At 38.3% G+C, this 12,299-nt stretch overlaps 1 protein-coding gene across 2 annotated transcripts in view; it reads right to left on the bottom strand.

The window, feature by feature from the left end:
* Positions 1-12,299, bottom strand: part of SLC25A12 (solute carrier family 25 member 12) — a 128,070-nt gene that overhangs the window by 44,116 nt on the left and 71,655 nt on the right. For both annotated transcript variants that reach the window (XM_047869897.1, XM_047869896.1), the window contains 3 exons: positions 5,712-5,858; positions 3,402-3,540; positions 2,655-2,748 (listed from right to left, as the gene is read on the bottom strand). In XM_047869897.1, the coding sequence (XP_047725853.1) occupies positions 2,655-2,748; positions 3,402-3,540; positions 5,712-5,858 (380 nt within the window). The remainder of the gene's footprint in view (positions 1-2,654; positions 2,749-3,401; positions 3,541-5,711; positions 5,859-12,299) is intronic.

Raw genomic sequence — 12,299 nt, 5'->3', positions numbered from 1 at the left:
CTTTAAAAGTAGTATTTCTTGGGGCGCCTGGGTGGCGCAGTCGGTTAAGCATCCGACTTCAGCCAGGTCACGATCTCGCGGTCCGTGAGTTCGAGCCCCGCGTCGGGCTCTGGGCTGATGGCTCAGAGCCTGGAGCCTGTTTCTGATTCTGTGTCTCCCTCTCTCTGCCCCTCCCCCGTTCATGCTCTGTCTCTCTCTGTCCCAAAAATAAACGTTGAAAAAAAAAAATTTAAAGAAAAAAAAGTAGTATTTCTTGGGGTGCCTGGGTGGCTCGGTCAGTTGAGCATCTGACTCTTGATTTCAGCTCAGGTCATGATCCCAGGGTTGTGGGATGGAGCCCCTGTGTCGGGCTTGGTGCTGAGCATGGAACCTGCTTAAGATTCTCTTTCTCTCTCTTTCTCTCTCTTTCTCTCTCTCTCTCTCTCTCTCTCTCTCTCTCTCTCTCTCTCCCTCTCCCTCTCTCCCTCTCCCTCTCTCTCTCTCTTCCTCTGCCCCTCTCCCCTGCTCATGCTCTAAAATAAACATAATAGTAAAATAAAGTAGTATTTCTCTATTCACTCAGATCATCTTAGTGAGGAAAAAAATCTCCAAACCCAGGATCCCACAACAAAAAGCAAAAGATCTCAGAAAAATAATATGTACTACACAAATTTAATAATACTCCAATGGTAGATACTAAAAGTAAAGAACTAATCCTTGTTAGAAGTAAAGTATAGACATTGACAGTTCATACATACTAAGTGTATTCCTTTAGGGTACATATTTAATGCATAGGTACAAAGTATCTTGAGAAGGACAAATACAAAACTGATGAATACTGGTTGCCTTTAAGGAAAGGCACAAGGATAGAAGAGATACTTTTTACAGCATGCTCTTTTAAGCTCTGAGTTTTGAACCCTGCACTACTGTTTCCAAAAAATTTACTTAAAAATAAGTACATTCCATGAACCAGGTAGATCACTTCAGATCTAGTTTTGAAAAGCATTTTTTGAAACCATTTATTATCTTATAAAGGTGGCACAGAACCTCTGCTAAAAATGTGAATTCTAGATGAATGAGACATGGCCTGATATTTCATGTCAATCACCAAAGACTGGATGCCATTTTTAGTATCATCTCCAGACCAATAATTCATTAGGTAGCATAAAGGCAATAAATCACCCATATATACCCAGATTCTAATAGTCCTCAGCTCTAGGGTTAAAACCCATTTTTCGTTTATATACACAATGGAATACTACGTGGCAATGAGAAAGAATAAATATGGCCTTTTGTAGCAACGTGGATGGAACTGGAGAGTGTTATGCTAAGTGAAATTAAGTCGTACAGAGAAAGACAGATACCATATGTTTTCCCTCTTATGTGGATCCTGAGAAACTTAACAGAAGACCATGGGGGAGGGGAAGGAGGAAAAAAAAAAAGAGGTTAGAGAGGGAGGGAGCCAAAACATAAAAGACTCTTAAAAACTGAGAATAAACTGAGGGTTGATGGGGGGTGGGAGGGAGGGCCGGGTGGGTGATGGGTATTGAGGAGGGCACCTGTTGGGATGAGCACTGGGTGTTGTATGGAAACCAATGTGACAATAAATTTCATATTAAAAACAAAAACAAAGACAAAAACCATTTTTCGGATATTCCTACACTTAAAAAAATCTTGCAACTTAATATAAGAGCATAAGTCCCACATCCCACAAATCCTGCCCAGAGATGAAGGTTTTTCTTTTGGATTTACAGAAGAACTTCACAAATCAAAAACTCTCAATGTGCTTTGGTTATTTTAGTCTATAAAGTGGAGGCATTAGGGGTCCCTGGGTGGCTCAGTCACATAAGCATCCGACTACTGATTTCATCTCAGGTTATGATCTCACGGTTCATGAGATCGAGTCCTGAGTTGGGCTCTGCACTCATAGTGCACTACCAGTGCAGAGCCTGCTTAGGATTCTCTCTCTCTCCCTCTTTCTCTGCCCTTCCCCCACTCACATGCACGTGCTCTCTCTCTCTCTCTCTCTCAAAATAAACATTAAAAAATTAAAAAATAGAATGGAGGCATAAAATATCTGAGCTTGACTATGATGATAACCATAATGATAACGTCACGAACATATTTCAAGAAATGATACCTTCCAACACAAAATGATACATACTATTCTGTAAAAATGACCATTTGTGAATGAACCAAAAAGATTATAAGACACCTGGACATGTACTGCAGTTTACTTTATAAATGTAGGCAAATTTTCACAAATCTCTTACATTTAATCGAGTCCAGATGAAATCAACTTTTCCCCATTCCTCTTACTTCTCACTCCCCCTCACTCTCGTGTGTCTTCTGTCCCCTATCTCCCTCTCACAAGTCCCATGAGCTCTTACTCTCTTCTTTTACCTCCCTCTCTCCCTCTCTTCCCTCCTTTTCTCTTCTCCTCCTTGCTCTTTTCCCCTCTTGCTCTCTCTCCCTTTCCCTTCATTCATTCCCCCCAACCTTAAACATCTGTCTTCGTCTGTCTCTCCCTCCTCCCGTTTCTCATTTGGCCTCTCTCTCTTGGAATTTGTAGACTGAATTAACAACCGTAAAATGAACTGAAAGCATACCCCTGCTTCACATGTTACAGGAACTGTCCTATAATAAATATCATAAAGAATTATTGGAATAGTTACCCTGTAGCATTATATAAGTCTGCAAGTTGGTAGAGGATATCAATTTCTAGTGGAGTGACTTGTCCATAGCGTATGGCACTCTGGGCAAACTCCTCTAGAAGAAAAAGAAAGAATTGAAAATCTTAAAACATTCTTAACATGCTTCTAGTTTAACCAACTATCCTCTGAAAGCTAAAGGCATTTTAGAATTATTTTAAAAATCTAAAACTGAATTTAAATACCTAAGTTCCACTATGAAAGTTTGAAAGCCGGCAAAAGATAAAATGTTAACACAAGGAACCAGCAAAAACAAATTTATTTCAAAGATAAAACAATCTCTTTAGAACCCTCTCTCTTATCTTGTTTATTTGCTTTCATCTCCAGAGTCACAAGATAAAAGACGTGCTATTCTCCAATCAACGAAAACACCCTACTACAACACAGCAAAAAGAGGAGGCTTGCCCATCTTTCTGCCACAACTCCCTCCTAGTACAAACAAGTTTCGGCCACACTGCCACTAGCCGGTGTGACAGACTGGACCAAGGTTCTTTTCAAAACTGTCAGAGCTGCTTTTTTATTCCTGACCCCAGCACCCCATTAAATGCACCTGGATTTTTGAAGACCACTACCGCCCAAGTGACGCATACGCACACCGTAACACACTCTCTAGATCTGGCTTCAGAGTGGTAAACTTAGGTCAGCTTCATGCCCTAGATAAAGAAAAGTGAAAATGCACATTCCGATCAACACACAGTTTTGAAATCTTACCCTTTGTGACTTCGACATCTTTCCTTGTGCCAGCTAAAGTGCTATATATCTTACGAACAAGCTCCATGTTATTCAGTAAGGAGTTAAATGCATTGAAGTAGGAGAAGCTAACCTGGTGTGAGATGCTGCCTCCAGCTGCCTAGGAAATGACAACAGGAAAAGTTTAAACAGTAAGCAAAAACAAATAAAACACGTTTAAGGACACTACACTTTTCTCAAAGAAGATCCCAAGTAGTCTTCATTATTAAAGTGATTAACAACCAGTCCATAAATACAAAGAAAGTATCCTACTGAAACACTCAGTGCATTTCACGCCCTCAGGGAGGTCTATGTAATTTAGGTTTTAAGGAAGAAAGCAACATCTGGAAGTTGGACTTCACGGTTCATCTACCTATAAGGTCAGAAACAACAAATACAATTATCACAGATCAAAAATAATGGTTATTTAAACAGGATTTTCAAGATCCTCAACTATGAACTCTTGCTAGTCTAGGATAATTCAAACATCAATGTACAATACAGAGTATTTTTTAAACTTGCTTTTTTTCCATACACAAAAACCAGTGGTAACTTTATATTTTAAAACTATTTCACTATATCAACTTTCCTAATTGTTTTCTTTTTTTAAAGACCACTACTATAATTAAGATATTTAACAGTCTGAATCTGCATCACGAAAGGTACAACTACCAAAAACTCCAAAAAATGTAGAGAAAATCTAGGGAGGATTTATTCACTATAAATTACATCTTTAGTGGAACAGTGCAAAAGAGGCTCTCTTGTGCCTGGGGAGTGATGGGGCTGGGGGGCAATCTGGCCTTCATTACCTCTGCAGGGTGAAGAGGTAAGTTCTCCCTCTGCCCACCACTTGGATATAAACTCAAAAGAGAACATTTTTCATAGTTTGCAAAAGCCTAATTTCTACGCCAGGAGTCAGAGGAACCCATATGATTAAAAACATTCTCTAATAAAAACTCAAAGAAATACTTATGGAAATACCAGTGTGACCTTAATCACAAAGGTCTACTAAGAATAGTGTAGGTAATGATGGGCAAATGTACCCATCCCTCACATACATGCCTTAACCCAAATATAGATGATATTTGTATTAGCTTGAATTTGGATGCCAGTGACCCAAAAGGAGAACTCAAATTATTTAATACATTCCTTCAGGGACTGAAATGGCATTTGGTAAGTTGAAGCCATAATAGGTCTATGTAACCCAATTGGAAAAGATTAAATGGGTCCCCTCATTCCAAGGCAATGAGAGTCCCCCTCTGTAGGATTTTCTTTCCTTTCTCCCCCCTCCCCCACCCCCCGCCCTTTCCTCCTTCTCTCCCTTTCTTTCTGTCCTTCTCTCATTTTTTGGCTAGGGTATGAGGTAAGGGTTCAGGGAGTGGGAGATGGGTGTCAAGGAGGTGAAATGTGTAGGACAAAGTGACATGCTCCATGTTCAAATTCACTGAAGAAAAAGAACAGAAGTTGATCTTTCTACCCCGGTCTAAATCAGGGATAATGATCTTCAGCTGAAACAACAAAAGCACTCACTGGCTTCCCTCCATATAAAACAAGCAGCAATCAAAAACTTATACATAAGTACAATGCACGAACAAGAGAACTGGTAAGTGAGGAAAGTTTCAGCACTCTTTGTGAGGAAGTGAATGACATCAGTTTGCTATTGGTCCAGATGATTACTTTATAGAGATTAGCAGTTTGACAGAACAAAAAAACCGTCTGGTCCATGCAGACTGAATGCACAGGTGAAGGGGCAGAGAGAGGAGGGAGCCACATTGGCTGATGCCCACATATTTCCTCCATACCTTCTGCCACGGCCATGGTTATTAAAACAGTGTAGAGGCCAGTGATGATTCCTCTAGCAAACAGCACCCTGCAGGCAACAAAGGAAGGAGCCATCTTTATAGCAAGGCTTTGGGAGCCTGGTGGGATGGAAAAAGGCCAAGGTGAAGGCAGCAGTGTCTGGGCGAAGTACTGCCCTGCCCACTGGGAAAAGTAATTGCACACCCCTGTCTACAAACTCCCTTGTTTTCTTTCACTGGACTCTGTAAATGGAAATAAACAATTTAGAAATATAGGAGAGCACGATGGTGGCTCTGAAAAAAACTTGATCCGGGAAAGACTATTCACCATCACAGCACTCCCACCTCCCTTACACATACCTGTTTACCTTCTACCAACCAAACATTAAGTTAGAATAGCTGACAGTCAGGTGTGTCCAAGGAGGCGAGCCAGGACCCAATGGTTCAAAAACGTTAACGAAAGAGAAAATTGAAGTACTTGCTTTCTACTTACTGAAACTAAATTCTCCTCCACAAAGGGAGTGAGCATGTGAGACCGAATGGTAACCATGATGTCACTGAAATCCAGACCAGAAATCATGCCACTTTTGCTTTTGTCTTTCAGTGCAAAGGCTTGTCTTGCATGTTCCAGCTGCAGCTCCTAGAGGGAAGTTAGAAATAGAACAGTAGATTGGTTAAAGCACATCCCAACTGCATGTTTTGAAAAAGGAGGACATTCTTCCCTTGCATGCACTTACTACAGAAATGAACACTGCACAGCTCTGAATTTACAACAAAACTTTTAATTTCTTTTAAAAAGCACGTTTTCCTGAAAATGTACTACACAGTACTCCTCGGGAAGAATGAATCATAGCATGACAATAAAGAAAGAGGAGGAGGAAAAAAACCTTAATGCACTTGAAAAGTTTTCAACACTGAACCGTTCTTAGTGTTTTAATTCAGCTTTTAAAATGTATTCTTTCTTGCTTGAAGGCATTCTTATCCAAGGGTACCTTTTTTTTTTTAAGTTTATTTATTTGAGAGGGGGGGGGTGGGGGAATGGCAAGCAGGAGGCACAGAGAGAGAGAAAGGAAAAGAGAGAATCTCAGGCAGGCTCTGTGCTGCCAGTGTCTCCCAAGGGTACGTTTTGAAATAAAAGTTTAGATTTGGGGTACCTGGGTGGTTCAGTCAGTTAAACGTCAGACTCTTGCTTTCGGCTCAGGTCATGATCTCACGGTTTGTGGGACTGAGCCGTGTGTCAGTCTCCGCACTAACAGCGCAGAGCCTGCTTGGGATTCTCTCTCTCTCTCTCTCTCTCTCTCTCTCTCTGCCCCTTGCCCACTTGCACTCTCTCTCTCAAATGAGCAAACTTAAAAAAGTTTAGATTCATTTTCAGTATTTCAATGTAATACTGTAATTAAAGGGTCTCTTTTTCTCTCTCAATGAATTAGACACCGTTTTTCAAACAATTTTTAAAACATGAACTTAGAAAGTCTACTGACTGGTAAGAGCAATAATTAGTAATTCTAACATGAAAGTTATAAATAACAAACTGATAACTAGTGTTCAACTATCACTGTCTGGCTTAGGCAGCAGTTACTCATAAACTGTAAAATAATCCAGAAGATCACTGAACTTTTCAATTATTCAGCAGTCACATTTTGTCATAAATGATATCAATAAAAACAATAAAACGTGCCAGTAACATGCTGAATACTATACAAAAGTGAAAAGTGGAGCATTTCTGCACTGAGGACCTATGACATAATCCAAATAAATCTGTTACCACAACATAACAATGGTGCTATTGGGTACCATTTTCACACTATTTGCAACTCTAAAAATAATATTCATATCTAAATATATATTATTCACAGATACAATACTGCAATTTTCATTACCATATTTATACAAGCCTACAAGTCAATGTTGCTTTTTCTGATATTTAAAAGTTTTGGTAGCGGGGTGCCTATGTGGCTCAGTTGGTGGAGCATCTGACTTTGGTTCAGATCATGATCTCATGGTTCGTGAGTTTGAGTCCCATGTCGAGCTCTGGGCTGACGGCTGGCATACTGGAGCCTGCTTCAGACTCTATGTCTCCCTCTCTCTCTGCGCCTCCCCTGCTCATGCTCTAAGTAAATAAACATTTAAAAAAAATTTTTTGAACAGTTTTGGAAAAAGTCTCATTACTTTACTAATTTATTTTCCTATGGGCTTGTGATAGTTCATTGGTAATTCAAAGACATTTAAATTATCTTAGGTTTGTCTTATAATTCATTAAACTATGTATTTGTTTTATGTGGCTTTCTAGATTTTATTTGTATGCTATTTAATAAGTTTTAAAAATATTTTTTCTTAGCAGGTTGGCAGGCTAGAGACAAGTATATCAAACCTATTAAATGTTCCAATAGTCTTAAAAAAATTAAATGAGAATACTGAGGGAAACATCTAAGGTATTTTAACATCTATCACCCAACATCTAAATGTTTGGATTTTTTTGAAAAGACAACAGAAGTGGAGAAACTAAAACTCAATTGGTAAATATGAAAGAGTACAAAATAAACAACCAGCATGATATGACAAAGTTGTCTCTTCCCTACTCCTACTTTTTTATTTTTTATTTATTTTTTTTACCCTACTCCTACTTCTTTAAAATTTCAACTCTATTGAGATAAAAGTGACAAAATTGTGATATATAAAAAGTGTGCAACATGATTTGGTACATGTATACATTGGGAAAGGAGTCCCACCAAGTTAAGTAACATATCCATCACCTCAGTTACCTTTTTTTATAGGAACACTCAAGTTCTACTTCCTTAGCAAATTTTAATTATACAACACAGTATTATTACCCATAGTAAGCATGATATACATTACATTCCCAGACCTTATCCATGTTATAATGGAAGGTTTGTATCCTTTTTCCAGCCTCCGCCCCCCTACCCACCCACCCCCACCCTGCCCCTGTCAACCACTATTCTTTCTGTTTCTGTGTTCAACTTTTTTTTAAGGTTCTACAAAGAAGCAATCCCTTGTAGTAGGTCTTTCTTTGGCTTCTTTCACTTAGTATAATGCCCTCCAAGTTCATCTGAGTTATTGCAAATGGCAGGATTTCCTTTTTTTGAGTGAACAATATTCTATTGTGTGTGAATACACACACATTTTTCTTTACTCATTCACCTCTCAATGGACACTTAGGTTGTTTCTATGTACAACAAACATGGGAGTACAGCTATTTCTTTGAAATAGTGATTTTTGTTTCCTTTGCATACATACCCAGAAGTGGGGTTGCTGGATCACCTGGTGGTTCTATTTTTAATTTCTTGAGGAACCTCCAGACTGTTTTCCATAGTGGCTGCACCAATTTACTTTCCAACAATGTACAGAGTTCCCTTTTCTCCATATCCTTGCCAGCATTTGTTGTCTTTGGTCTTTTTGATAATAGAGATCCTAACAAATATGAAGTAACATCTCACTATGGTTTGGATTTGCATATCCCTGATTAGTGAGACTGAGCAACTTCTCATATACTTCCTGGCCATTTATATGTCTTCTTTGGGAAAATGTCTATTCAGGTCTCTTATCCATTTTTAGTTTTTATAATTAATTAACTTATGGAGTTGAAAGTGTTGTTCACATATATATGTGTGTGTGTGTGTGTGTGTGTGTGTGTGCGTGTGTATATATATGTATATATGTATGTATCTGGGATACATACATATGTATATATGTACATATGTGTCTGTGTATATATATACATGTACATATACGTGTGTATATGTCTCTGTATATATATATACACACGTGTATATATATATGTACGTGTGTATGTTACTGTGTTGTAAAGTTCCCTACATATTTTGGATATTAGTCCCTTATTAGATATGTGGTTTGCAAATATTTTCTGCCATTCCATTGGCTGCCTTTTCATTTTGTTGATGGAGTCCTTTACTGTGCAGCTTTTTGGTTTGATGTGGTCCCACTCGTTTGTTTGCTTATGCTGCCTTTGTTTTCAGTGTCTAATTCAAAAAATCATTGCCAAGACTGAAGTCAAGGAACTTACCCCACTATGTTTTCTTCTAGGAGTTTAAAGTTTCAGGTCTTATGTTCAAGTTTTTAATCTATTTTCAGTTGTTTTTTCTGTCTGGTATAAGATAGGAGTCAAGTTTCATTCGTTTGCATATGGATATCCAGTTTTCCCAACACCATTTATTGAAAAGACTACCCTTTCTGCATTGTGTATTCTTAACTCCTTTGTCAAAAATGAATGATCATATATGCATGGGTTTATTTCTGGATTCTCTTTCTGTTCCACTGATCTATGTGTCTGTTTTTGACAATACCATACTGTTTTGAATACTATAGCTTCATAATTTGAATTTTAAAAATGTGATGTCTCCAGCTTTGTTCTTCTCAAAATTGCCTTGGCTATTTGGGTTCTTTTGTGGTTCCATACAAATTTTAGGACTGTTTTTTCTCAGTGAAAAGGCCCACTGGAATTTTGATAGTGACTGTATTGAATCTATAGATCACTTTGGGTATTACATTTTAACATTAATTCTTCAAATCCATGAACATGGAATATCTTCCCATTTATTTGTGTCTTAACTTCTTTCATCAACATCTTACAGTTTTTAGTGACCAGATTTTTCACTTCCTTGGTAAAATATATTCTCAAGTATTTTATCCTTTTTGATATTCTATAAATGGGGTTTTCTTAATTTCTCTTTTCAGTAGTTCATTGCTAATGTATAGAAGTGCAACTGGGGGCGCCTGGGTGGCTCAGTCGGTTAAGCGGCCGACTTCGGCTCAGGTCATGATCTCGCGGTCCGTGAGTTTGAACCCCGCGTCGGGCCCTGTGCTGACAGCTCAGAGCCTGGAGCCTGTTTCACATTCTGTGTCTCCCTCTTTCTGACCCTCCCTCGTTCATGCTGTCTCTCTCTGTCTCAAAAATAAATGAACGTTAAAAAAAAAAAAAAAAACCTAATTAGAAGTGCAACTGTTTTTGATTGTGTACCCTGAAACTTTAAGTCATTTATTAGTTCTAACAGTTTTTGATGAGTTTGTGTGCATGTGCGTAGTCTTTAAGGGTTTTCTATATCTAATATCATGTCATCTGCAAAAAGGGACAATTGTATTTTTTCCCTTCTAATTTGGATGTCTTTTACTTCTTTTTCTTGACTAATTTCTCTGGCTAAAGCTTCTAGTACTTTTTTGAATAAAAGTGGTAAGAATATGCATCCTTGTTTTGCTCCTGGTCTTTGAGTAAAAGCTTTCAGCTGTTCACTGTTGAGCATGATGTGAGCTATGGGCTTGTCATACAGGGCCTTTATTTTGTTGAGGTATGTTCCATCTGTACCTAATTTGCTAGGCACTTTTTAAATATTTTTTTAATGCTTATTTATTTTGAGAGGGGGGAGTGTAGGGGCAGAGACAGAGAATCCCAAGCAGGTTCTGTGCTGCCAGTGCACAGTCCAACATGGGGCTCAGTCTCACAAACTGTATCATGACCTGAGCCGAGATCAAGAGTTGGATCCTTAACTGACTGAGCAACCCAGGCACACCTCGCTAAGCATTATTTTTAAATTTTTTTTTTAATGTTTACTTATCTTAGAGAAAGAGAGCAAGAGAGAGTGAGAGAGAGAGAGCACATTCAAGTGGGGAGAGGCAGAGAGACAGGGAGGGAGAATCCGAAGCAGGCTCCAGGCTCTGAGCTGTCAGAACAGAGCCCCACATGGGACTCAAACTCACAAACTGTGAGATCATGACCTGAGCTGAAGTTGGGACACTTAACCAACAGAGCCACCCAGGCACCCCACCCCTTGCTAAACATTTAAAAATTTGTTTAATGTTTATTTATTTTTGAGACAGCAAGACAGACAGAGAGACAGAATACGAGCAGGGGAGAGGCAGAGAGAGAGGGAGACACAGAATCCGAAGCAGGCTCCAGGCTCTGAGCTGTCAGCCCAGAGCTCGACACGGGGCTTGAACCCACAGACTGCGAGATCATGACCTAAGCCAAAGTCAGATGCTTAACCAACTGAGCCTCCCAGGTGCCCCGCTAAGCACTTTTTATCATGAAAGGATAATGAATTTTTCCAAATGCTTTTTCTGTATCTGTATCTACTGAGATGATATGATTTTTATTCTTCATTTTGTTAATGTGTCACATTTAATGATTTGCATATGCTAAACCATCCTTGCATTCCAGGAATAAATCCCATTTGATCATGGTACATGATCCTTTTAATGTACTATTAAATTCAGTTTACTAATATTTCGTTGAGGCTATTTGCATCTACCTTCATCAGGAATACTGACCTGTAATTTCCTTTTCTTGCAGTGTCCTTGTCTGGCTTTGGTATTAGGATTAATACTGGTCTTGTAAAATGAATCTGGAAGAAATGTACCCTCCTCTTGTACTTTTTGGATAAATTTGAGAAAGATTGGTATTAACTCTTCTTTAGTTGTTTGGTAGTATTCACCAGGGAAGCCATCTGGTCCTATACTTATCTCTGCTGGGAGATTTTTAATTACTGATTCAATCTCCTTACTAGTAATTGGTCTGTTTAGATTTTTTTATTTCTTCATGATTCAGAATTGGTAGACTGGATATGTTTCTAGGAATTTATCCATTTCTTCTAGGTTACCTCATTTGTTGGTATATAAATGGTCACAGAAGTTTCTTATGATCCTTAGTATTTCTCTTATTAATTGTAATGTGTCTTTCATTTCTATGTGTTTTTTGTCAATCTAGGTAAAGATCTGTCAATTTTGTATATCTTAAAAAAAACCAGCTCTTAGTTTTATTAATATTTTCTGTTGTCTCCCTAGACATTATATTTCATTTATTTCTGCTATAACTTTTGTTATTTTCTTCCTTCTGCTGACTTTATCCTTAGTTTATTCTTCTTCTAGTTCCTTGAGGTGTAAAGATAGTTTGAGATCTTTTTTTTTTTTTTTAATGTAGGTGTTTATCATCAGAAACTTCTCTCTCAGAACTGCTTTTGCTGTATCCCATACATTTTGGTATATTGTGTTTTCATTTTAATTTGTCTCAAGATATTTTTTTTTAACGTTCCTTTTATTCTATGATCCATGA

The sequence above is a fragment of the Prionailurus viverrinus genome, chromosome C1 (genome assembly GCF_022837055.1).
Source record: "Prionailurus viverrinus isolate Anna chromosome C1, UM_Priviv_1.0, whole genome shotgun sequence".
Lineage (NCBI taxonomy): Eukaryota > Metazoa > Chordata > Mammalia > Carnivora > Felidae > Prionailurus > Prionailurus viverrinus.
Note: the sequence above shows the minus strand (reverse complement) of the source record. Positions and strands in the feature narration are given on the sequence as shown.